This window comes from Vitis riparia, chromosome 1 (genome assembly GCF_004353265.1).
Source record: "Vitis riparia cultivar Riparia Gloire de Montpellier isolate 1030 chromosome 1, EGFV_Vit.rip_1.0, whole genome shotgun sequence".
In the NCBI taxonomy this organism is placed as follows: Eukaryota; Viridiplantae; Streptophyta; class Magnoliopsida; order Vitales; family Vitaceae; genus Vitis; species Vitis riparia.
The window spans coordinates 5,490,177-5,517,976 of NC_048431.1; the positions used below are offsets into that span (position 1 = coordinate 5,490,177).

Sequence of the window (27,800 nt, forward strand, 5' to 3'; positions counted from 1 at the left end):
AATAATTTCAAATTTACGATAATTTTTACCAGACAGGATGGAAGGAGATTTGTTATCTTTAGCAACTTGGAAATCATCTAAAAAGACAATTTTCACCAAAACAAATATATATATATATATATATATATATATATAAAATAACAACTCAAAAATCGTCTTTTGAAAAGACAATTTCCACTAAAACAAATATAAAAAAAAAATAAAAATTAACCACTCAGAAATCGTATTTTGAAAAGACAATTTTCACCAAAACAAACATATATAAAAAAAAAATTAACTACTCAAAATCATATTTTGAAAAGACATTTCCATAAAATATATATATATATATATATATATATAAATTAACCACTCACAAATCGTTTTTTGAAAAGATAATTTCCAAAAATAACCACTCACGATTTCCCCAGGAAATCGTCTATTTAAAAAAAAAATTGAAAATCGTCTATTTAAGATAATGATTTTGCTTTATTTTTATTTCAAGTTATTTTGTAATGTATAGTTTTTATTATCATATAAGTTTTTAAATTTATTTGGATTATGTAATATTTGTTTGAATAATATTTATTGGAAATTATTATTTTAAATAGATTAAATCATTCAAAAAAATAAAAGATATATTATTTTATTCGTATGTAATATTTTTGCCTTTATTTCATATTTATTGTATAATAATATTTGTTGTTATATGTATTTTTTTTAATTTATTGGATTTATGGTAATTTTGATAGAATATTATTTGTTGTAAATTATCATTATATCAAGACCAATGAATTAAATCATTCAAAAAATAAAAATGATATCAGTTTATTTAATTAATATGAAATAATAGGATTATTGCTTATATTTATCAATCAAATAATATGTTTTATAAAATATTAAAATTTAAATTTAAAAATAAAATAAAATATTAGTAAAATGAGAATGAAAAATAATAATAATAGAATAATTATATATTAAAATATAAAAAATAGAAATACAACATTATCCAAAATTATGAATTTATCCTATATATTTTTTTAAATTAATATTAGAGTTAAATCATTGAAAAATTGTTGTAAAACAATGAGATGTAAAAATAAAAATATAAATAAAACTAAAATGTTATTTGATTTATTTAAATGGATATTTAAATGTGTATATATATATATATATATATATATATATAAAAGGTAATTGTGTATAATATAAAATAGTAACTGTGAGTATTAAAGATATATAATATATATTTAAATATTAAAATATTATATATATTTAAATATCCATTTAAAAAAAGAAATATATAATTGTAAAATGTTAGAATATATAATAAAATAAAATAAATCAATTTAGTAATGGTTGTTAATATTAAATTATTTTTTTTGCATATAATATTATTTAAAAAATATTGAAATATAAGTAGAACATTATCCAAAATTATGAATTTGTCTTCTATATTTTATAAAAATTAATATTAGTCTTAAATTATTGAAAATATTCTTGTAAGATATTGAGAGCTAAAAATAAAAAATAAATAAAAGTAGAAATAAAACTAAACTATTATATGATTTATTTAAATAGTCTCTTAAAAAGACGATGTCCACAAAATATATATATATATATATGTAAGAAATTCTCATTTAAAAGAAAAAAAAAACCAAATGGGAAATCGTCTTTTGAAGAGACAATTTCCATACTTTAAAAAAAAGTGAGAAATTCTCACTTAAAAAAAAAAAAAACCCTTCAAAAATCCATTTTTCATTCTTTATTCTATTTATATAATAATACAATTATTATAAATATATATTATAAATTAATTAATTTTATTTACTAAATTTAATATATAAATAACATATTAAATTTAATATAAGATAAATAATTTTTTTTCTTACTTTGGAATTAAAAAAAAAAACTATTATCAATTTTATGTGAAAAATGAATTTTAAAAACAATTTTTATTAATTTATTAAATAATTATTTAATATATTATTTTTAAAAAGCCCGAGTGGGAATATCTCCTGAAGAGACAATTCCACGCCACCTTTAAAAGTGAGAAATTCTCACTTCAAAAAAAAAATTAAATTAAATTTAGTATGTTATTCGGTAAGAGAAAAAATGGATTTTTGAAGGGTTTTTTTTTTTGTTTTTATTTTTCTTTTTGTTTGAAGTGAGAATTTCTCATTTTTAAAGGTGGTATGGAAATCATCTCAACTTATATTAAATTTAGTATGTTATTTATATATTAAATTTAATAAATAAAATTAAGTGATTTTATAATATACATTTATAATAATTGTATTATTGTATAAATAGAATAAAGAATGAAAACAATGGATTTTTGAAGGTTTTTTTTTTTTTTTTTAAAGTGAGAATTTCTCACTTGTATGGAAATCGTCTCTTGAAGAAACGATTTCCCACTTGGTTTTTTTTTTCTTTTCTTTTAAGTGAGAATTTATCACATATATATATTTTTTGTAGAAATCGTCTCTTTAAGAGAAGATTTCTCACATTATTTTATTTTCTTCTTTGAAAATCGTCTCTTGAAGAAACGATTTTTCACTTGCAAACTATTTTCTCTTTCCTATTTGGACAAAACTACTGTAGATTTGAAATTATTTTTCCTACTACGATAATTTAAAAATTATTTTTTAAAACTAGTGTACTCTTATAAAAAAATCCCTATATCACGCCTTTCTTTCATCCGTGACTACCCATAGTGAGGGTAAGTTCCCTTGATTTGCACGGTATCAATTTGAGAATTCGGGCTTCATCATAGGATGTAGGTTTTCATTGGATTTCCATTCGATTTTGGGCCTAAGATTGAGTTGATATTGTTTGGGTTTTTGGGTTTTAATTTTAACTATCAAATTGAGTTTTTGTTGTGCGCTGTATATTATTTGTTATTGGGCTTTACTGTTTGGGCTTGCTACATTGTTTTGGATCATATTGATATTGGGCTTTGTTTAGGGTCAGCCCATTTTCTAGCCTTTGGAGGGGGCTGTTATGTGCACCATGTGGAGGGTCAGATTTCATGGAAGAAAGGGGTGTTTGGGAAGCTGTATTTAAGGGCACTAGACCCTATGGTACAGTTCAAGAATTTACTTTAATAAAATAAAATTTCCAGAAATTCGTTTTTTGAAATGTCCAGAAAATTGTTTTTTGATAAAAAGGCTCCAGAAGTTTGTTTTTAATAAATTCAAAATATTGTTTTTTTTTTAAAAAAAAAAAGGTTCAAGAAATTTGTTTTCAATAAATTTAGAAATTTGTTTTTAATAAAAAAAAGTTCCAGAAAATACTTTTGATGAATCCGACAATTTGATTTTAATAAAAATTAATAAAATAGTTTCAATAAAAATCTAGAATTTTTTTTTTCATAAATTGTCCAAAATGATTTTTAAAAACAAAAGTATTAAAAATTATCTTTAAATAAAAATTGCAAACATGCCAAGGTGAAATCACAAAATTCTTTTAAATAAAATAATTTTGTAATAGTTTTTAAATTATAAACCAATTTTTAAAAAATAAAGATGAAATATCCTTGTAAAATATGTTTTTAATGGAATTAAATGACAACATTTTTTTAAATAAAATTTAATTGGAAAGTAATTATCATAAGTGGAAGTTGTAATTTTCGAAAATGAAGTTTGATTTAGAAATAATTTTCAAAAATAAAAGTTGTAAAAATCTTTTAATAATAAAAATCTCTTTTTAAATAAAATTGGTTTGGAGATATTTTTTTCATAAATAGAAGTTGTCAAATTCTCTTTTTAAATAAAATTAAATTAAAAATATTTTTATAAAAAAATCAACTTCTTAATAAAATTGAATCGAAATCTTCTTTTATAATTAAACTAATGAAAACCTTTTCTTTTTAAAATCATTTTTCCTAAATAGAAATTTAATTGATACTTATTTTTTAATAAATCAATTTCTTTGTAAATTAAAATCAAATTGAAGATTTATTTTGTAAATAAATTTGTAAACATCATTTTTTTTTTCCTTAAACAAAAAAATTGAGGTAGAATACTTTCTTGAAAACAAATTTGTAAAAAATCATTCTTTTCTAGCAAAAATAAATAAAATCACTTTCTTGTAAATAAAATCAAATTGAAACTTTTTTCTTTAAATAAAATTGTATTTAATATATTCTTTTAATAAATAAATCAAATTTTTTGTTAATAAATTGATTTTTTTTTTTTAAATTCTATTGTGATTTTTAGAATAATAAATAATTTTTATAATAAATTGATTTGTGCATCTCTTATGTATTAATTCTGTTTGTTTTCGTAATCCGCTTTCACCATTTTATTATTGTATCATATTTTTCTCTGTATTTGTATTTGACTAATCAATTAAAGTAAAAATACTTTCTAAAATAACTGTCAAACGCACTCTTAGAGCGTGTTTGATAGTGATTTTAAGAAGTGTTTTTAACATATTTAATACTTGAAAAATAAAATTTTCAAATGTTAAAAATACTAGAAACACTTCATAAAATTAATATCAAACACACTCTTAATATTATTTAATAACCATCAAAATATAACCCCGAGGAAACCTTGAGCTAACACATACAAGTTTTTGCTCCACAAGCAAAAGAATAATAACCCTTTATCACAAATTCATCCATCAACAATGGCAATCCTTCCTACCATTTTCTTTTCTCCAAATAAGACTTTTGTTAACATGCTAAGAAATTAGTATATCAAGCTAATCTCAATATTGTAATGATCATGATTGAAGGTATTACCCTTTGATTATCATTTGGATAATTATTCATTGGAAGACCATTTCCAATTTTCTACTTCTACATTCATACCATCAAGAAGAAGTCATAAATCATTTCAAAGACGTCTCTCTACTCCAACAAACAGGGGACTTCCTCCGATTTAAACAAAAGACAAATGACACACCACTGGAGAGGATTGGAGCCAAGAAGTTTTCAAAAGCCTTTGAAAATTTAAAGAACCCTTCAAAGACTTAAAAATTTTTCCAATTGAAGACTTCAAAATTTTTTAATTAAGTATTTGAAGATCCAAAGACTCAAGTTATCTTTGATTTCCAAAAAGTAATAAAAAAAGAAAAAAAATATTAATTTTTTTTTTTTCATATTTGATTGCCTTATGAAAAATATAAAAGAAAATCCAACGTAATTAAAACCAGTTAAAAACTTATATATTTTTAAATTATTTAATATTTATATCGATGAATTGAAATAAGTGAAATGAGTTTAAAGTATTAAATAAAAATAAAATATTAATTTTAAATTTATTTGTTATTTTTCTTTATTTTTTCTTTCATTCTATTTTTCCTTTTTATTTTCTTTCTTCGCATTTTTCCTCAAAATTTTCAAGAACTAAACATAGCATAAACAAATTTTAATTGAAGACTTAAAAGTTCTATTTGAAAATTTGAAGGTGTAGGACCTTATAAGACCTTAAGCTCTACCAACTCCCCTAAAAGTAATTGCCATCAGAAAATGTGCATACCTTATTCTTATAATGTTTTCACCCAAGTGCTTATAACATTCGAACACAATAGAAGTTGATGGATGCAACCAACCCTCCAATTTGCCAACGAAATATTATATTTGGTTTTTGAAAAATTTGAAAAAAAAATATAAGGGAAAAAAAATAGAAATGAAAAGTAAAAGGAAAAAGAAAAGGACGGAAAATAAAAGATGCACTCAAAATCAATAAATTATTTTTATATATTTCTTTAAATTCATTTTACTTATTTTCATTCGCTATATAAAGATTAAATAGTTTTAAAATATATAAAATTTTAACTAATTTTAATTACATTTGATTTTTTTTTTTTTAATGGTAAAACCAAATATGAGAAAACCACTTTCTTTGACTTTTTTTTCTTACTTTCCCCCTACCAAACAAAAGAGAATATTTCAATCAAAAAAATTAATATCTTATTTGGAGATCTATTGAAAAAAAATTATATTTTGTTAGAATAGGTCTTTGATCAAAAATTAAGTATTAAAATACTTGGAGTGTGTTTTTGTCTTTTATAAAAAAATAAAATAAAAATTATATGACAAGATGGAGATTGTTTCAAATTACATAAACAATTGAAACTTGGTGGATAAAATCGTAAGTTTGATTGATTTATGAAATTGGCATAGTGGTATTTAGATCAATTTCATTTTAGGGCGCAAGTCTCCAACTATAACCATCAAGCCAAGACCTTCAAGTCTCATCCAACATACTTGCTTAATGATGGGACAGGTTAAGTAGCCTAACTCGAGCATGTGTAAAGCATTTAGCATTCAGCATTTGGGGAAGTATTCTTGTGAGTTGTGAGGTATCAATCAAATACATTAACAATTGAGAAATTCATACTCAGCAGTGGGGTTCTTGTGAGCAAGGCTTGGCCAACTGCCAACATGGGCCTATTTGGACCGCACAAATGTGGCAGCCACCAGCACGCATGACTCCAAATAGAAAAGCAAAAATTAAAAAAAAAAAAAAAAGATTAAACAGAGTAGGTGAGTTTAGAAAAGTGGAGTGCTGCAAAATCAAGAAACATGAGGAGCAAATAGGAGGAGGCAACGTGGCAAAGTTGGATGATTCTTGAAGCACACACTGCCGGCCGCCGACCAACCAAATCACAAACCTAACGCCCCTCACTAACTAGTTAAGTTATTTAGCCATGTCGTTAAACCGCCATAATGCCTTCGTCTTTACCCCCAATATCCTCATGTCCACGTTCTCTTCCTATCATATCCCACATACCTTGTGGTAACATGTGAAAGGTTCTGGTCAAATGTCAGGGCCCAAACAATACTCACATGTTTCCACGACTTTCAACTTTCAAAGTTTCGAGGTCGAATCTTTTAAGGAAACATAAGTCACGGACCAATTTTTTTCAGATGTCCGCCCCTCTTCTAAGTATTTGACAACGATTTTACGTGACTTCGATGAGTCGTCCTCAGTATATTGTAAGAAAAATTATTCAAACAATAAGTAGTAATTAAGAGAGAAAAGAAAGATATTGAGGAAACTTGTTTCATTCACAAACCTATTTTGGAATATTTTTGCATACCTAGTTTTAATTTTTCCTTTGTCAACTTTCAAGAATTGGAAAGAAGGGGCTGTAGTGAATTCTAGACCTAGACTAGAGGATTCTAGAACATTTTTGAACTTGACGGATTAGAAGGAACCATGATATATCTGATCCAGGTAGGACTAGTACTACACCCTTGCGAGAGACATGTGGAATATAGGGGGAGAGGGAGAGAGCGGTCAAAGGAAGGAAGCCAGGTGTGAACTCACTGGCCATCAGGCCATCTACCCATCCTCTTTGAAAATTGGCTAGTTGCCACAGAAATCCATTGACTCCCGCAAACATTAAAACTGAACCCACCAAACAAATCCAAGGAAATTATTTTCAATTTTTCATACTTTAATTGAAAAATAAAATCCCTAGCCGTCCACCAATCGTGGCCCTCCGTTTGGCTTTCACAGCGGCCACGATTCTCCCACCGCTAATGCTGCTGTCCAAATCTGTATCTCGTGTTGAGTAATTGTGATAAAGTAGAGGGGCATTGGTCGGGCAGAGGGTTCAAAAGAGTCGTCTGACTCAAGTATTGGTGATCAACTCGTGCATATTGATATTTCCTCCACGTTTCGGTGTTCATATTTATATATAAAGAAGGAAAGACCTCTTGCAATACCTCTCAAAACGCCTTCAGAAACTGAGAGAGAGAGAGAGAGAGAGGGGCATAGAGGAAGCCAGCACAAGAAATGAAGGAGAGCGACAACAACAAAATGGAAGAAGAGAAGTATATGGGTGCTCCGATTCACAGTCAGGTAATGAAGATCAAGCAAGAGATGGAGAAGATCAGCCACCCGTCTCTGCAGCAGCCTGAGGTGAGGCGTGTCTTCCGTGACATCACCCGGCAGCGCTCTCGCTCTCCGTTGGGATTAGCTGATAGGCCTATCTCAGTTGCCAACTCCTAGAATCTTCCCACCACATGGATTGCAGATCTTAGTCTTTTCGTCTTTTTTTTTTTTTTTTTTTTTTTTACCTCTTGTTCTTGACATCTTGCTGTCTTGTTCAGCTACCCACCAGTTTCTATGATTTTGTTGTTGTATATATATCTTGTGGAGCAGGATGTGGTGGCTACTTTCTGATTAATTTCTAAAATTTGAAGGATTCACTCCAACACTAGTTTTTCGTCCCTTTTAATTTTGGACGGATTGATGAACTACTGGAAATTTCTTCCATCACTTTTCTCCTGTTTTCTTATGCTTTGAACACAAATTCCATCTTCCTTAACATTTTCTTTATTGGTTTTGTTGGTATAGATTCTTTATAGAAAGCACTCGGATCTCTCCAAATTTTTCGTTGGCTTTGTTGACATGATGATGAATAATTATGCTCTGCACTAAATCCATTATCCACTTCCCACGCACAATCATTAGTTAATATAAGGACATGATTAGCTTTACCAGATACTTTAAGTTTATTTAAACGAAAACAGATTCTGCGTTTACTTTTTTCAGTTTTTTCTGCCAATTTCATGGATGGTAAGGTGTTCATTCGGTTTTCCTGGCAATTCAATCATTAATGAGGCAAAGATTAACCAAGTTGTTGGCCATGCTTTCAATTGAATTTGTATGGGGCCTTTGCAAACTAAATCAATGTCCAATTACAGAAGCAAAATATAGATCAGCTAAAATACAGAGATCTGAGAACCAGGGCAAAGGGGAGTAAAGTTTAACTGTACATTAGTGTAGGAAAAACCAAAACAGAACGCTACAAGTGTGAAATGAATTGCAATAAGAAGTCAAATGAACAAAGAGGAATCACCGGCCCCAACCCAAAATTTCCTAGAAGCGTTTTGAGTCAAATATGCGTCAAAACAGAAAATTATTGTAGAGAAGAATAAAAGATAAAAAGGAAATGTACACGGTGAGAACAATGAGACATAAGGGTGAATGAGTCTCGGTCAAACTTTCATTTTCTTTCCTTTTTTTTCTATCTGATTTGCAGAGTTAAAATAACTCTTCTACCATGATAACTTAGCCTTGAGCACTGATCTTTTCCTTTGACGAGAGTAACTTCACCCTGCTTGTGAGACCTCTCATCACATCTATAATCACTGATTTCTTTTGGATCCTAAACTGGATAGCCAATTCAGTGGAACCCGAAACACCTTGTTTCAAAAGGGCTTCATCCTCCATTATTTTGGTGGGGAAGTGTCCCAGTGCAATCACACATAATGCAATAACAGTGCGTAGAGCAGCCACTTCGTTTGATATCCCAAGAGGAGCTTCGGCTGCTAATGATTTAAGCGTATTCAAATCGTGCTTCTGTACTGTTTCCAAGTCAGAGGCAAGAAGTACTCTTAAGGCAGCCAACAGGCGGCCCTCTACCAATTCTGAGCCTCCTAAGCATACCTGCCATAGGAAAAAAAACATAAGATAAGCACATGAGGTCAAAAGTCTGAAATTCAAGAGCAACTCTAAGAAAACAATGACTGTCTTTGTTAGGTTAGTCCTCAACTAGGATGGCAAGTCTGCCTTTGGTACCACCTGTTATGGATGTTGAAGGTTCAAGCTTGCAAGATTTGATTATGAAAATCAAATCTAGGGCATGAAGTCATTTTGGATAATCTTGAGGCAGTTTTGTTCAATGTTTTTGGATCAGGGAAAAGGGAATGCAGTGATCATCTTCATCCGCCTCATAAGTCACTGCTGTTTTGGTTATTTAGGATATTTGCATGAGGGCATTGTCTGTAAGTTTTTAAATGTACTCTACTAAGACTTGAATTTTCACTTTTATAATCTCTTTTTTTTTTTCCTTAGTAATTTATTTTTAATTTTCCAATTGGTGATTTTGAAGTCTCACAGATTATGGTGGTGTTGAGCCACCAAATACAAAAAGTCATCAAATTTGACGTATTCCAAGTCAAATGCCCAAAAGCTGTTCCACAATGCAAAACCAAACACAACCTAGTTGGAACAGCAGTATCCCAACCCAAGGTTGGAAATGAGGGAATGCAAGGCAGATTACTTTAAGCTATAGTTAGTCTAAACAAAAAGGAAAAATAGTACTTTAAGCTATAGTTAGTCTAAACAAAAAGGAAGAATAGAGATATTCAACTCTTGAAAATTCAACTAGAGAAGGGGAAGCAGAAACCTTGAGAACAGGAGCTTCTCCATCTAAATTTAGCTGGGAAAGAATTTGCTGTTGCCAGGGAGCTGGTGAGGAGAAGTTTGGGGACATGACCCCAGCAGCCATGCTTGCAGCATCCAGAAGGGCTCCATCATATTTGAGCTCAATAGAGTCATAGGGATTTGAGGGTATCACAAATCCATAATCAAGAAGGAAAAAGTCATTGTTCAAACAGCCATAGTTGAGTACTAGATTATCATCTTGTTTGATCTGTGTTTCCGCCACAACCTGGTGTTCATGGACTAAATAAATTAAATTGCAAGGAGAAGAGAAAGATGAAGAAATATGAATCCCCTTCCCCACCAAAGGAAAGGTAAAAAAAATGAACGTGCCTTTATTAACATATTAGTGCTCCCTGCGTCTTGTTCCTGAACAATTTGGGCATTAGGATTGAAGCTGTGGTTGCACATATCAATAAGAGGAAGCATCATAGGAACATCAACATGCGTCCCATCTGACAGTTTCTTGCCATGCAAACGGAATGCCCTGGATGAGACTGCAGACATTGCCCATCCAAGGGAAGATGCATCAACATCTTGACCCCTAAAAGGGTGATCATCCGGTTTCAGATTTTTCAGATCACGTTTGACTTCTTTCTCAAAATCTAGAAGAAACTGACATCTCTTGTTTACCTGGTGCAAGCAAATCATGAGCAACCATGAATATAACTGCAAAAATCAAGGGCTGTTTGGTAATCCGCAGTCTCAGCACTATGGTATCAAATATATATACCCTTCAGCTGGTCCACTCAGGGGAAACCAACAACAGGAGCAAATCCTGGAAAATTTTCTGTGATTTGGGAAGTTCAAAACTTGGGGTCATATGCTAAACACGATTAGAAGGGTTCTGGTCCACATTTGGCAGAACAGATATTCCTGCTCCCCAAACAGCAATCATAATTTTGATCTGAAAGCACTAAATCAGCAGAAAGTATTAGCATTTAAGTTGATTGATTTAAATACCTGGTACAGAAGAGGAGCATACTGCAAGTTCTTTATATCCTCTCCAGGAAAGAAGATGGGTACACTGTAAGTTTCTGAAAGATTGCTGATGTATGGCCACCAGAAGGAACCAATTGATGCTCTTTCTTGCAAAAGCTTCAAACCCAATCTCATTGCCCATAGTTCCTCTGCCAAATGTGCTCAATGTCCAGTTTACTCCTTAAATTGAAAACTCAGTGTAGCGTGTAGCCTAATGTTTAAAATTGGAGTCACTAACCTATATGTTGAACAGGAAAGCCTACATGCAATTTCATAAAACATAGGTTTCACTTTTTGTGACACTCATATATGGTATTCTAAACAGAAGAAAAACTAAAGTCAGATATATTATATGGATATTCTGTGCTTGGAACCAAATTCTAGAGGAAAATAATTCAATTAAAGGAACTTGAGACGAAATGAATTGGATTTCAATTCCTTCATCATGTTGGTATGGGAATTGAAATGAAAACAATTCTTTCCATTGTATCGTATTGTAATAAAGATGGAAAAGAAATCATTTGTTTTACTATTTTAACCCCACTTCAATTGTAAATATAAATGATTTAAATATTAATCATTCAAACTTTAAATCAAACTAATAAATAAATTTAGTTATAAAAATAAATTAATTCATTATGAAAAAACTAATTAAGAATACCATCTACTTCAAATAATTGAATGAACAACCATTATTAATTATTTGAAGTCTCCACATAAAACAAAAATGATAAATCACTCCTAGAATGACCTAAATTATTTTAAATTCAACATTTTAATTCAATCAAAACAGAAAATTGCTTATACCATTTTAAAAATAAAAAAATTACTAATTATTACAATAAATATTTTTTATTTCAATTCCTATATGACTGAATCAATAATCGTAAAAATAGAAATCTATGAGAAGATTCTACTATGAAAAAACTATTAAAGTATAAAAAGAAAAAGAAAATTAAATGATATTGATGGAAGAATAAGATGAAGAAAGTGAAAGAGAGAACATACCAAGTTACGGAGAAAAAGATAGAGAAATAAGGGTAACATTGGAAAAGTAGAAGCTATAACTTGCATTTACTTCAAAAAAATCCAAATCATGTGAAATCCCACCCTTTTTAAAAGAAATTGAAAACTTAAAACTTCTTCCACCAAATCCTTTGAAAATATTTCTTTCCATGAATTCCTTCATTTCAAATCAATTGTTTTCTTTTCGATTGAATTCCTTTCATTCCAAATGCACTCTAAGAAATTAAATTTCAACTGATAGTTAGATATGAATTAAAAGAATCTTCTAGGAGAGCATCATGTTTATCTGCTATTAAGACTCATTACTTTTCATATAATCCCATCAATTTTCCTTTCTCATCACTTCAAATAATTGACATCCTGAGAATGATTTAGCTATTGACTTAATGCTCACATTTTGGTGGGGAGAGCTTTTCAAACACTTGGACAATTTTTAATTGGAATTTTAAACAGCTAGAAAAAGCATATTCATGTCTCGCACGACACAAATGGCATCCTTGTTTATATAGTAGGACAAAAAGGTTCTAGAAGGCAATTATATGAATCTTGCTAGAGAATGTGGAATATCCTAGAAGTTTTTGGAAGCCTTGGAATTTTCTAGAATTCTGTGGGTAGCATTAGGTTAGCTAGATCTACATTAGAATTTAAGTGTATTGCACTTACAAGTTTACTTAATGGTTACATCTCCCTTATTTATAAATAGGCACCTAGAGTACTCTAGAATTGTGTGAAACCCTGTGTAGGAGCAAGGAATTTCTAGAATATTTCAGAACATCATAAACCATGTTATATGTTTCATAGTGTAGAGATTGGGGGAAGGTTGTATAGAATTCTACATCCCAATAAAGAGAGAACTTTCATTTGACCAAGGCATTAAGGCTTGTACCCATTTAAGTCTTGCACAGTTCATTAGTACAACACACTTGTATTCTTTCAAAGCTGACTTCCTTTATTAAAGTGTTTAGCTACCTTGGTAACATTAAGCAGGCTTAAGTTGTTAAAGTTCTACACAGATGCTTGGGAGAGGCCTACATCCATGGCATTCATGTCCAATACCAATATCATTGATTTGTTGGAGTATCCATGTAATGAATGTAGTTTAAAATGCATTTGATTCAATCACAAAACTCAAAGATGAAGTTTACAAGTCCAGCCCAAGTTTTGGTTTTGCCCTAAATATCTTCAAATATTTCTTTAAAATAAGGATAATGTTGACTTTTTTTCACATGGATGATAGTATTCATTCACAGAGGAGACAAAGAAGCCTTGTGAAATATTACCAACTTTTCCAATGGTGTTTTTAGAAATCTAGTTCACCACCAACAAAGCAAATACAAAAGAAAGATTTCACTGCAGCAAAGAAAGAATGAGATGCAATGCAGTGAGAAAAGACCAGATGATCCATTATTCGAAAGAAATGGCTCTCTCTCTCTCTCTCATGCAATTGAATGAGAAAAATAAAAATAAAAAATAACAGAGAAAAAAGAGGAGTCTGCTACCACAAGGTTTGTGAAGATTAAGATTCCCCTCTATACTAGAATATGAACTAGGGAATCCATGTGCCCTAATTTGAAAACTCATTCTCCAGGCACCACAAGAACTGTAAGTAAGCATTTTTTCTTTCCTTTTGTGCAAATGGTATTTTGATAGGCCTATCTTAATATTTTTCATGCAATGTTTATTTGCTTTCACTAAATTCATTGCAGTTATTGAAACACAATCCAAACACACCCTAAGCCAATAAGAATAGGTGAAATTGTGGAATGACAATCCACAAAATCTATGAGCTAGCAAGAACAGGTGGAGTTATATGAATATCCACATATTATCTTAAGCCAGCAAAAGCAGCATAAATAGTTCCAACAAGGAGAGGTGTAAAAGAAAAATATAGTATTATTTGTTCATAGTTATGAACATTGCTTTCATTGCATTAGCAGCAGCTTATTCCAATACTTATCCATATACAACAGCTAAAATCTTTCATTACAATCATTATTCAATATGAGCCCCATAATATCAAATTTTATGGGTGTAAGATCCATTTAAAATTCATCAACTGCTTTATAATAGTTGCAGAATTTTTTTGGGCTTTGGGGACAAATGGATTAAGTGGATAGAGTGGTGTATCTCTACTGTGAGATTTTCTACTCTTATAAATGGCTCTCCCTCCGGTTTTTTCCAAAGTTCAAGGGGTTTGAGACAAGGAGACCTTCTCTCCCCTTATTTGTTTGTGAAAGCTATGGAGGTGTTTAGTTGCTTATTGAGAAGGGCTATTAGTGGGGGCTTTTTATCAAGGTGGAGGGTAAGAGGCCGGGGAGGTGAGGGGATTCTGATATCTCACTTGCTATTTGTGAATGACACCTTGGTGTTTTGTGAGGAGTCTCAGGATCAGTTGACGCATCTAAGTTGGCTTCTCATGTGGTTTGAGGCTTGCTCATGGTTGAGAGTTAACTTGGAGAAGAGTGAGCTTATCCCGGTGGGGAGGGTGCATGATATAGAGGATTTAGCATCAGAGTTGGGCTGTAAAGTGGGTGGTTTGCCTTCCTGTTATCTGGGTCTGCCTTTGGGGGCACCCTTCAAATCAAAGGTGGTATGGGATGGAGTTGAAGAAAGGTTTCGGAAAAGGCTTGCTATGTGGAAGAGACAGTATATATCAAAAAGAGGAAAACTCACCCTTATCCGGAGCACTCTTTCTAGCATGCTTGTTTACTTCATGTCGCTCTTTTATTTGCCCAGAAAAGTAAGGCTGAGGTTGAAGAAGATTCAGAGGGATTTTCTGTGGGGTGAAGGAGCTCTGGAGCAGAGGCCACATCTTGTTAGATGGAACTTGGTTTGTTTGGAAAGAAAGAAAGGTGGGTTGGGTATGAGAAATTTAGCTTTGATGAATAAAGCTCTCTTGAGTAAGTGGAATTGGCGTTTTGCCATTCAAAGTGAGGCTTTGTGGAAGCAAGTGATCCGTCACAAATATGGTGTAGAGGAGGGGGGATGGTGTACTCAGGCCGTAAGAGGGAGGCATGGTGTAGGGCTCTGGAAAGCTATTAGAAAGGAGTGGTTGGGTATGTATAGCAGTTTAGCCTACTGCGGGGATAGTGTTAGGAGAGTGAGATTCTGGTAGGACAAGTGGTATGGAGATGAGCCTCTTTGCGAGTCTTTCCCTTCTTTATTCGCCATCTCCCTGGCTAAAGACGCCTGGGTATCGGATGTGTGGAACCCAGATAGTGTAAAGGGTGGTTGGACCCCTCTTTTCTCAAGGGCGTTTAATGATTGGGAGATTGACACGATGGAGCGTTTTATGCTAAAAATCCAAGCCTTTAGGGTGCAAAGGGAGGATAAGGATAAAGTGGTGTGGACAACATCAAGAAGCGGAGCTTTCTCAGTCAAGTCACTTTATTCTATTATGGAGTCTGGAGGTTCTTCTTTGTTCCCTTATGGTAGTGTTTGGAGGGCAAATGTGCCCCCTAAGGTAGCTTTCTTCGCTTGGGAGGCCTCCTGGGGCAAAATCTTAACTTTGGAGCAACTACAAGGAGGGGGTACTCTTTGGAAAATAGCTTTGCCTTTCTGAAGTACAAACGGTGGATCACCTTTTACTTCATTGTGTTAAGACGCGGGCATTGTGGAATCTTCTTTTCTCCCTTTTTGGTGTGACTTGAGTTCTCTTTGGTTCAATCAAGGAAACTCTCCTTGGGTGGCAAAGAGTGTTTGTGGGGAAAACCCGTAAAAAGGCATAGCAAATGGCCCCCTTATGTATTTTTTGGTCAGTCTGGAAGGAAAAAAATTTGTTGCCTTTTGGGAATGAGGTATTTTCACTCCAAAGGCTAAAATATTCTTTTGTGTGTAATCTTTGGGTTTGGGTTAGAGTGTTTATAGTTTTGAGCCCTTCTTCTCTTGTTAGCTTTTTTTAGTGGCTAGGCTCCAAGTAAGGGTAGGGGACCAGGGGTTGTTGTTTATTTCCTCCTCCCTTGGTTTCGAGTCTGTGGGCTACTTTTGTATACTCCCTGTATACCTTGAGGGCACTAGTTTGGTGTTTCCTCTTTCTGTTTAATATTATTCTCTTTATCTATATAAAAAAAAAATGGTTGCAGAATTTTTTTACATTTTATTTAGCACTTATATTGTGGAAAAAAAAAAAGAACTAGCCATACCGTCGTCTTCAATTTTGCATTACTTTTAACAGTAAGCACAACAAAAAATGTATATATAGCGCAAGATATTGGAAATATGTTCAGGATCAATCTTTGCTTGCAAACTAGCTATCCCATGCAAAGCATGGGAACTACTTTATTATAATTTCTTCAACAGAAAATTCTATTAAGAAAAAAAAAAGGCCAATGTAATAGAACTTAGCATAGACCTGATTTAAATCATGCATTTAGAAAAAAATAAAATCAAATAAATTTGGAAATGGTCCTCAATGACAAACTTATCAATCAAATACCTTTCACATAATAATATCTAGTGTGACTAGTAGGCATACGAGTTTCTAACAGCATTTAACCACCACAGTCACACATAGTAAGTAACGAATCTCGATTTTCTCTGTTCAAGCCTAATAGTTTACAAGGATAACCATTAAGCATAATTCATTGAGATGACCTAAAAAATGTCATTGAGAGACTTATTTCTCTTTTGATGTGGAGAAAGAAAGAGATTGTTCTATTTTGATTATTAAAAAAAGAAGTTAAAACATAAAAATATTATCATTAACTTGAACAATTAAAAAAATGCTAATCTTTTCTTAAAAGGAAGAACAAGAATAAACAACATTTTTTTATCAATGATGTTGCAGAATTTAGGCACTTCCATTTTACTCATATATTTATGTACAGTCATATAATCATACACCTTTGGTTCTTTGAGTTCTACATAGTATTTGAAGTTAAATCCATTGCAAATCAAGTGCTGTGTCAAACATAGTAGACAGGTCAATTTCCCTACCCTACTTTTTCAGGATTTATTGGCGCCTATGTCTGTGACTTTGATACAAATGGGTAATAGGCTGGTCAAATCAAATTTCCAAGTTCTAGAATCATCAAACTGCCCTCATTTTCCAGATTGCCCACAAGCTTTGAACAGGAAAACAAAGGTCAAATAGAAAGAGAAAAAAAACCCAACACCGTTTGGTTGCTCTTATAAAAAGAAATGAGTTATCAAAGCAATGAAAAAACACCCCTAAAATGTCACTCAATAAGGCCAATTTCTAGTTTCATAATTTGGATAATATACCCATAAACTAGAAAACCCGTATCTCTATGCACAACTAGGAGTCAATTTTGTTAGTGTTCATTCTTCATACACAATGCCCATTACCAAATTCTCCTTTTTAAGTCTAACCAATGCAACAACGAAAACAAAAATTGAAATGGGAGTGAAAGACAAGCTTCGTACCAGGAACTTGACGGGCCAAATTCACCAAAACAGAGTCAATAGTATCAACACCCTCGGATTCAAGAGAGCTAAACCTCAGGGGAATGTGGTGAGGGAGGGCAATCAGGTCAGAGCCTTTAGGGATATCTTGAGAAGCCACCAATCCAAGGCCACAGGAGTCAGCACTTGGAGCTATTGTCACTGCCTGGTGAACAAAACCCCCTTCTCTCCTCACCCATTTGATAAGATCAGGTGGGTGGGGCACCAGCCGCCCCGGATGGCACGCGGTGGCCGTGGCCGTGGCGGCGGCGCAGGTTAGAGGACGGAACTGGGTTAAAATCTTGGAAGCACCCAAGCCCGCCATTTCAGGCCTCAACTCACGCTCCCCCTCCTTGCTGCAATCACTGTGGAGAGCCGAGTGAAGACTGGTCTGGCTGGGCTGTAGTTGAAATTTGATTAGAAACGAAAATAATATGGGGTATTTTATTAAAAGGGTCAAAATAATACTTTGAAAATATTAACCTATATCGTCCAAATTAGCTTCATTTTTCAAAATAAGAATAATATTTTTTTTTAAATAATTAAAATAATAATTTTTTTATATCTATATAAAAGAAGATATGAGGTATTTTGGTATACTTAAGATTATATTTTGTACTTTAAAATATGAAGGTTATTTAAGAAAAAAAAAAAAGAGAAATATTTTGACCCTTTAACATACAAATGTTAAAAAAGAAAAATATATTTTTTAAATTTTCTTAAAATTTTATATAAACCAAATATAACTTTAAATTATAAATCGATCTAAAAAAGGATAGGACCAATTATGTTAAAATGATAGATGAATCTAGTAACATGCCTAAAGGTCATTTGTTTTGCATAAGTGACTAAAAGGATAGAGTAGGTGGTGTTTGTTTTTTTACTTAATTTTAAATAGAACCTTAATGCGTAATAGTGTTAAATATTATGTTGTTTGTTTTTGTAGTATTTTATTTATATTAAGTATTAAAAAGTAAAGAAAACCAATATGTTATTTTTTTTATTTAGAAAAAACTACATATTTTGATTTTTTCTATTTAGTAAAAAATTTATAACAAATTATGAAAAAGTAGAAAAACAAATAACCTATATATTGAAAACAAATTATTTTTAGCAAAAAACCAAAAAAACAAACACTACCTAAGTTTTAAAAGTTCTCTAAAGAATATATCTAACAAGTTATTTCCAAAAAATACCTAAAATAAGATGTGAACATTTTCGTGGTGTTACGTATGAATAGTTGAGATGACAACATTACAAAATAAAAAGAATTATATGTTGCCTTGTACACTCATTATATAATTAGTTTATTGGTCTTGTATAGTTAATGCATTTGTTTTATACCATTGTTCAAATTATTGAATGTGAGCTCAATTGCATTGACGAGGATTCAATCATGATTTATATAACAAAAATATATAATAATATAATAATTTGTCTAATTCAAAAACTTTAAATACTAAAATAACAACCATCATAAAACTCAAATTCCATTCTCCATTTTTTTTTTTCTCAATGAAAAGCCAAAAACAAGTGTTTGAAAAAAAAAAATGGGGGATGAGATCATGACAATGGTTAGTACCATCGAGATAGCAAATCATATTATCAAAAGAAAATTTTGAGACTATGAATCTAAAAATCAAGGGTTTTGTCATTGTATTGACAATATTTTCAAATTAAGACCACACGCATGGTCCCTAGATTTTAGAATGGAAACAAAAGAGTGATGACAATAAGATCGAGCCTCATATGTTGACAATTATTAGTATTGGTAGATCTAAATCTCCCTTACATTTTTAATCATTCATAAATGGTAATCAAAATATTCCACTCTGATAGAGTCCCTCACTCAAATTACACATTCTAATTGTTATAATTAAATAATTTTTTATTTAAAAATAAATAAATAAAAGTTGACTATTGATCACAGTGAATCATTGATAGAGTTTGGTAAGACCCACCAGTTTCGTGGATTGCATATACGCGGTCCTCTCTCCACTGAAAACTAGAGAGAGAGAGAAAGGGTGAAAACGACACAAAACCCACAACTGATCGGAGAGAGTGTGGGTGTGGGAGACGGAGAGAGTGGGAAAGCATTGAGCTGCTGCAATGGACTTAATGTCACTGCGCTTCATCTCCAATCAATCTCTGTTCGCCGCCGTCCGATCCGGCGACTTGGAATCGCTGAAGCAGATCATCCACAAGTTGACAGAAGAGGAGCCGTCTGATCGAGCTTCGATCTCGGCTCTGATGGCCGTGAAGAACGACGCCGACGAAACGGCTCTCTACATCGCCGCCGATAATAACCTCCATGAGATCTTCACTTACTTGCTCCAGTTCTGTGATCTCCAGACTGTTATGATTAGGTCCAAGTCCGGCATGGATGCCTTCCACGTCGCCGCTAAGCGTGGCCACTTAGGTATGGCTTTCAGTTCTCATACTCCTTCCGATTTCAGCTATTACGTTTCCAACGTTTAGAATTTTTTTAATCCATGTCTCGTCGGTTTATAGCAAGTGTAAATTGTATGAGAATTGGTTTGATTTTGAAAGCCTAAGGGTTTCATGGTATTTTTGAAGTAATTTTATTTCCTTAGAAACTGGAAAGGAAAGTCCAAGGCGATTTTGTTTGGGGAGTAAGAAAATTGCGTCCATTTTTATAGGTTGGCTTAGGCCTATTCCTATTTTGGTTGCTTTTTGAAATCCTTAGTATTAGGAATAAGAAAACAAAATTGGTGAAGGACTGATCGGTCTAACATCTCGACCGTCTTTGATCTGATAATTTGGCCATCTTGATCTGATAATTTTTCTCAAGTTCGAAGCTAATCTTTAATTAACTTCCAACTTATTTAAAACAATATTTTGATAGAGGGAGATGCAATTGAGTGTTTCATGCTGCCTGAATCCAGCGAAGGTATTTCATTGAGGACTAATTTCTCTCTCTGTCTCTCTCTCTCACACCTCTAACTTTTTTTATTAGAAAAAAAGGGAGATGCAATTGAATGATTAGGATTTGTATAATTTGGCAAAGGGGCCATGCAATTGACTTTCTCTAGTTTCAGCAACATTTCTATCATCTAGGGCTTATTATGTGTTGTAGGACTATGAGCTTACCTCTCTGGTGGGATTATCTCCTTATATAATTCCTACCATTCTCTCTCACGTTAATCCTCTTCCTAACCTTGGATCTCACAATTTTCACATGATTGATCCAATTTCTATATGATGAGGACGCATGATGTTAAACACAATATTCACTGCTTATTTTTGTGTCCAAGACTAGAAAGTACTGTTGTGAATATTTCCCACATCAAACCATTGATGAATCACTTTTTAAAGCTTTAAAGGAGATATTTTAAAAATAGAAAATCGTGATATGGTATATATGAGTCATCGACAATCATCACCTTACAATTCTGCCCTTTTTTCCACCTTTGGGAATCATACATCACCAATAATCTGAATTGAGATTCACAAGCCTTCAAGTGTGTCAATTCACCAAGTCCTCGTCTGCTTTCCAGAACTGCATATATCTTAGATGGGTTATAAGATAGTGGCTGTGGGAGTTACAAAGTATCGCAGAATATGCTTATGTGATTGTACTATTGAAACCTGTATGCATGAGCACATATGAATAAAAACTCTTTACTGATTTTGTTATGATATTATATTATATTAACAGTGATCAAATAGTTGTTGACATGATATAGCTTTGCTTGCTATTGTATCTAGGGATTGTGAAGGAACTTTTGGATTTGTGGCCTGAGCTTTGCAAGTCATGTGACTCCACAAACACAAGTCCCCTTTATTCAGCTGCTGTTCAGGACCATTTGGATGTAGTGACTGCCATCTTAGATGCAGATGTCAGCTCAATAAGGATAGTAAGGAAAAATGGAAAAACTTCATTGCACACGGCTGCTAGGTATGGCCTTCTTCGTATGGTAAAAGTTCTTATAGAGAGAGATGCTGGCATTGTTTGCATCAAAGATAAGAAGGGCCAAACCGCACTCCATATGGCTGTAAAAGGTCAGTGTCCTGATGTAGTAGAAGAGTTACTGGCAGCTGATCACTCAATACTTAATGAACGTGACAAAAAGGGTAATACAGCTGTGCATATAGCCACAAGGAAATGCCGACCACAGGTGTGTTTCTATTGGTCTTTTCATCACTTATTGGTTCTTCTTCTATTCCTTCTCTCCTTTTTGTTCTTCATTTTTTATTTTAGTCATTTCACATTTACTGGTTACAGCAGTCTTCATAATTTATATAGGCTAGTCATTTTACATTTACTATTAATTTTTTTTGATAGACATTTTACATTTACTATTAGTGGCAATCTTCATATTGAGAAGGTTTCTGACAAACCTTAATACTTATTATTTAATGACTTAAATCGACTTTAAATTAAATTATTCTTAAGTTGTTGATTTAATACTTATTAGTTAATATTTAAAGTATTAAGGTTCTCCCTCTATGTACTTTGGGGCGGTTTTTTGGCGTTTTTCTCTTTAACATACGTTTTCTTTATACTTATCAAAAAAAAAAAAAAAAGTATGAAGGTTGTAATGAAGTTAACTTAAAATTTATTCCAAATAATCAAATTGTCTTATTTACTCTTATTAATTTTAAATAATATCTACACTTATTCATTTTAATTAATATTTATTTTTATTAATCTTAAATAATGAATTTGTTTATTAAACATCCATATTTTAAGTATAATAGATACATAAGATAACTACAAAATATTTAAAATAAAAAATGAGTTAGGAATATGGAGTCGTTGATTGTAAAATATACTCTCAATAGATGTGGACAAATGAGGTAAAAAAGATTCGAGATTAAGAATATGTTAACTATTTTAACTTAATGCTTAAAATTAAAATTAACTTTATGTTATGATATTAAATTATTTTACTAAATGTACTTAAATCTTTTTTTTTTTTTATGAGACCAAATATACTTAATCTACTTAATGACTTAAATTAAGTTATTAAGTTATATTAAGTCAATAAGTTGATTTACTAAACACCCTCTAAGTCTTGAACTGGATTAGAAGCTGTTTCGTTCCTTATGGGGTTACTCTTTCTGACCTTCAGAGGGACAGTATTATCCTTAAAATGTGAGCAAATGAAGCATATAGTTGTTCCTTGTGCTGAAGAAGAGAATGAGGAAAAGATAGGAGATATGTTCTCTCATTTCCATAGCAAAAATGGGATATACAGAAAATTAAAGATAATGGAGGATCACTAGCAGATTCCTGGGATCACTTCTCTTCAAGTTGTTATGATGTTGATGATGTGCAGTTTACGTAATAACTTATTAATTAAAGCATCAATAATGCATTTAATTGGAATCTGAAATGCTCTCCAATCTCCACACAAGGAATATGCATTTTCTCAATCATCAACTTGTCCTCCTCCTAGTTGACCTTAATGTTTTGAATTCTATCTTGCCATATTTGAGAATATTCATGGGCCTTTGAATAGGAAATCCAAGGTTCTAGAGAAAATTTGCTCCTAACAGTGAGCATGTTTTGACTTTATCTCCAGCTCTTAAGTGAGATAAACCCAGACAGTTCCTGACTCCATGGTGTCATAACTCATTAGAGTGCCCCCAATGAAATGTCCTATAAACTAGGCATGCCACCTATTTGCAAATGGATTATATCCAGTTTGCTTGAGTATTTTACCCTCTTATGTCTCTTTAATGACTATAGAAGCAGTACCTTGCAGCTGTGCCAAGTGATATCTTAAAGCAAGTGCAAACTCAAAAGTGCTCCTCCCAGCCCCCACCCCCAACTTCCTTTCTCCTTCCTGATTATCTTAATGTGAATAAACCTCTCATATTCCTATTAAAAAACATATACATTAGATGGACTAAAGTTTCAAAGGGAATTTTAGAAGTTTGGAGAGGTACCTCCCAGGGAGAATGCATGCATTGGCTTATAAACCTGGCATGCAAAGACTAGAATGTTCTATGCAAATTATGAACCTCATATCCAAAAACTGTAGGAAGACTGGGATCACCGATAATTGGAGGAATCCACAAAGTGATTATTTAGTACTTAAATATGAGGTTTGGAGGGTTGACTTTCAGATATGCTGCTAACTACATAGACACTGATTTGTGTGCCTCAGTCGATAGTGATTGCATTGCCATACATGTTAATTAGACCCAAATTTCACCTTTGGGAAAAGTAGAGTTTTGATATCATCCTAAAGGCATCTTGGCAGCATCTGAGTTTCAAAGAGCTAATTTCAAGTTAGTATGAAATGATTAGATATGTTTTTTTCCTCTGGGCTTTGCTCCTGCAAGGGGTGTTTAACACAAATTTTTCCAATATTTTTGTTACTTTTGGAATATAATATATTTACCCTCCCTGACTGCTTATCACAATTTGCATATACTACTGAATTTAGGGGCATTTTCATTTCCTTACAGCGGTTTTCAGTTGTTTTTCCTGTACTGATCATCAATTCCTTCTCTTTCAGATAGTAAGCCTTTTGCTAAGCTATAGATCAGTTGATGTCAACGTCATCAATAATCAGAAAGAAACTGCAATGGATTTGGTGGATAAACTTCAATATGGAGAATCCAAACTGGAAATTAAGGACGCTCTTGCAGAGTCAGGTGCCAAGCATGCCAGATATGTTGGTCAAGAGGATGAAACAATGGAACTGAAAAGGACTGTGAGTGATATAAAGCATGAGGTGCATTCACAACTCATACAGAATGAAAAAACCCAGAGACGAGTTTCCGGCATTGCCAAAGAGCTAAGGAAACTTCACAGAGAAGCTGTCCAAAACACTACCAATTCTGTGACAGTTGTTGCCGTTCTTTTTGCCTCCACTGCTTTCCTAGCCATATTCAACTTGCCTGGCCAATATATAATGGTTGGACCCGAAGTAGGGAAAGCTAAGATAGCTGACAATGTAGGGTTCCAAGTTTTCTGCCTCTTGAATGCTACATCTCTCTTCATATCTCTTGCTGTTGTTGTGGTTCAGATCACTTTGGTGGCCTGGGACACTAGAGCTCAGAAACAGGTTGTTTCAGTGGTTAACAAGCTGATGTGGGCTGCCTGCATTAGCACAGGCGCGGCTTTCCTGTCAATAGCCTTTGTGGTCGTGGGCCAGGGAGGCTCATGGATGTCTATCACCATAACCCTAATAGGAACGCCCATTCTTGTTGGGACTCTTGCTTTCATGGCCTACTTTGTTTTCCGGCAGCATTTTGGCATTTTCGGCAATGATTCTCAGAGACGGATCAGAAGGGCAACTGGAAGCAAATCTTTCTCATGGTCTATGTACTCGGCCAATATTTCAGATTTGGAAGACTATAATTCTGACCGTGAGAAGATCTACGCATTGTAAAATTGCCTTTTAACAGAACAGGACCATGTGGACTACATGTTGGTGTTTGTTAAGATGATGTTGTTGTGTGCGTTCCCTCTGTAAGTAGCGGTGGTTGGTGATTAGAGTTCGAGTGTTAGGTCCTAGGGGTGCAGTTTTTTTTTTTCCCCATCTAATGTATAGAGATTTGGTGCGTTTTTCTCTGTTTTATAATCCACAATAAATGTATATTCATGTGTATGCAGATGCTATTTTGTAGTTTTCAGCTATTAAGCGTCCCTCATTTTGCGCTTATTAATCCAGTTGTCAAACCATATCTGTAGTCATTCTCGGCAGTAGAGGAAATGTGACTTTATGCACTGTCGACCATTGCAAAATGTCAAATTTGGTTGAAGCGTCAACCTCTTAATTTCTCATTCCCCTAACTAATCCCCTGAAGAAGAAATTGTCTCCAAATGGGCATGAACTCGTGGCACCAAGGCCCACCTCTATATCTAGACTAGAGTTGTCAAAGAAGTTTGGGGGCTTCTAGCCTGTTCGGCTCGACCCATTGAAAGTCGCCTAGTCAAATGGCCTGCCTCTACTAGCTTAATGGCCTAACGACTAGCTTTGAATTATTATTATTTTTTTTTTAGCTTTTTATCAAATGGATACATCCAAAATATTCCCCATTGCAACTATACAACTATGTCAGTGAAAAGCGTAAATTGGTCATCCAAATATTTTCTACACTTCTTTTATTCAAATGCATTCAAAAGTAAAGTAAGAATGAAAATATTACATTTAAAAAATAATATATATATATATATATATATATATATATATATATATATATATATATATATATATATATATATAATTGTAAGGTTAGACAATAATATATAGAACTTGATAACACAAAAATTAAAATAATAATATATTTAGTTGAAATATATTAAATGATATAATGACATATTAAAGGATATAAAAAAAATGACAATATATATAAATATTTTTTTCTTTAAAATTGTTCACATTTTTATTTATAAATTTATATTTATTTTGTATTTAATTATTATATAAAAAACATAGTAAGATGATTAAAATTAATTAATTTATAATAATTTTCTTTTAATTTATTTATAATATATAATATATAAAAGATAGTATAATATAATTTCATGTACATTTGCAACAATAAAGCACATTTGATCAAGTGAAAAAGACCATCCATCCAATCTTAATGTCTCGGTTCAATCTTTGGTGTGATGTGTTCAAGTGTTTCTCCTCATTTGCTTTGAAAAAACAATCCTACACGGAAAACTCAAAAAAGAACAATGACATATTTAACGTATTAGTACCCAACTCGTGGGATAATATCAAAATATCGGTCCAAATATTTGATAGGAAAAAGACATCAAAGACAAATTATGCACAATTATTGACAAATTCTCACTCTCTATCATCCAACTTGTCCACTCTCTTTAAAATATAGAATTAGATTTTTTTTTATTTTTGGAGAATTATCCAATAGGGTAGGTTAGAAAGAATAATTATTAGGAAGACTCGCTCATCTCAAGGATATTTAGAGGACAATTTTACCTTTGATATGTTTTTTATATTATTTATAAATAAATTTGAAATTGTCAATGATATGAGACCCATACACAATAGTAAGGACCGATTGATAGGTAATTAATAGTACATTTCTTAGCCCAAAAAAATTATTGTTCACTTTTGAACAATCAAGTGACCGGTGTAAAAAGTTGCTATTTTTTTTTTTTTTGAAAAAAATTGAGATTTTTTAAAGAATCTTGTAAAAAAAATAATTTTTAATATCTCATAAATAAAAACCATATCTTAAAGTTACTATATTGTTTTATATATAGAACATACAATTAAAAACTTTGTTGTCATAATATAATGAATAATTATTTTTTGCAAGCAGTCATCAATTGAATAATATATAAATATTCAATTGACTAACACACACCTATTAAATGTAATAACTCACAATTATTCATTGGGTAATATAGTACATGAAAAAATTAAATAAAAATAAATTAAATTATGTTGTAATATATTGTAATGATAGTGTATTTATATTGTAAGTATAATGCATTTATGTCATACCTATATTTCATTATAAAAGTAATAATTCTAAAAATGTTTATTCATACCCTAATGGTATTAACACATCGTATCAATATATTAACTACATTTATATAGTGTATTGAAATTATTTAATAATTTTTGTATAAAAAAAAACCTACAAGTCTCGTGAATTCAAATTAGTATTTCATTTGGTTTTAGAAATTATTTATGATATAAGTATGTTGTAAAATATGATATGATCATACAAAATTATCATTTTTATAAAAAATTTCAAAAATTTCCTAATTAGGTTTTATTGTAATGTAAGTTTATTTATATTGTAATTATAACATATTTTTGTTATACCTGTATTTTATAATAAAAGTAATAATCTTGAGGATCACTTTTTATACCTTATTAATATTCAACATATAAAATATATTAATATCATCCATCCGATGGATTGAGAAAAAAAAATTATATATGAAAATTAAAAAAAAAAAAACTATGCAAAGGAAAAAAATGTCATATAATTTTTTTTTTAAATTATTATAAAAATAAAAAATTATTAAACATTCTTCATCATTTTCTTATTCTTTTTGGATAGTGAAAAATTAAATATTTTATCTTTCTTGAATTTAATACAAAAACATAATTTATCAATTTAAATTTATAATATATATATATATATATATAATCATCATTTTTATATAATTATAAAACTTATTTTTTTCTTAATAAAATTAAAATTTAGAATATAAAAAATGTAAAAAAACAATAAATGATATTTTAAAAA

General features: G+C 31.6%; 3 protein-coding genes across 3 annotated transcripts; 2 read left to right on the top strand and 1 right to left on the bottom strand.

The window, feature by feature from the left end:
• Window positions 1–7,619: 7,619 nt before the first annotated feature.
• Window positions 7,620–8,271, top strand: LOC117914196. Its single transcript, XM_034829426.1, has one exon. The coding sequence runs from the start codon at window positions 7,737–7,739 to the stop codon at window positions 7,950–7,952; it is 216 nt and encodes a 71-aa protein (XP_034685317.1). The 5' UTR covers window positions 7,620–7,736; the 3' UTR covers window positions 7,953–8,271.
• Window positions 8,272–8,688: 417 nt separating this feature from the next.
• LOC117914177 (actin-histidine N-methyltransferase) lies at window positions 8,689–17,964 on the bottom strand. Its single transcript, XM_034829406.1, has 5 exons — window positions 17,565–17,964; window positions 11,136–11,302; window positions 10,506–10,805; window positions 10,138–10,401; window positions 8,689–9,395 (listed from the first exon to the last, which is right to left on the bottom strand). Exons 1-5 carry the CDS (start codon window positions 17,905–17,907, stop codon window positions 9,018–9,020), a joined length of 1,452 nt encoding a protein of 483 aa, XP_034685297.1. The 5' UTR covers window positions 17,908–17,964; the 3' UTR covers window positions 8,689–9,017.
• Window positions 17,965–19,560: 1,596 nt separating this feature from the next.
• On the top strand, window positions 19,561–25,225 carry LOC117921628 (ankyrin repeat-containing protein At2g01680). Its single transcript, XM_034839580.1, has 3 exons — window positions 19,561–20,001; window positions 21,312–21,721; window positions 24,074–25,225. Exons 1-3 carry the CDS (start codon window positions 19,692–19,694, stop codon window positions 24,950–24,952), a joined length of 1,599 nt encoding a protein of 532 aa, XP_034695471.1. The 5' UTR covers window positions 19,561–19,691; the 3' UTR covers window positions 24,953–25,225.
• Window positions 25,226–27,800: the final 2,575 nt, after the last annotated feature.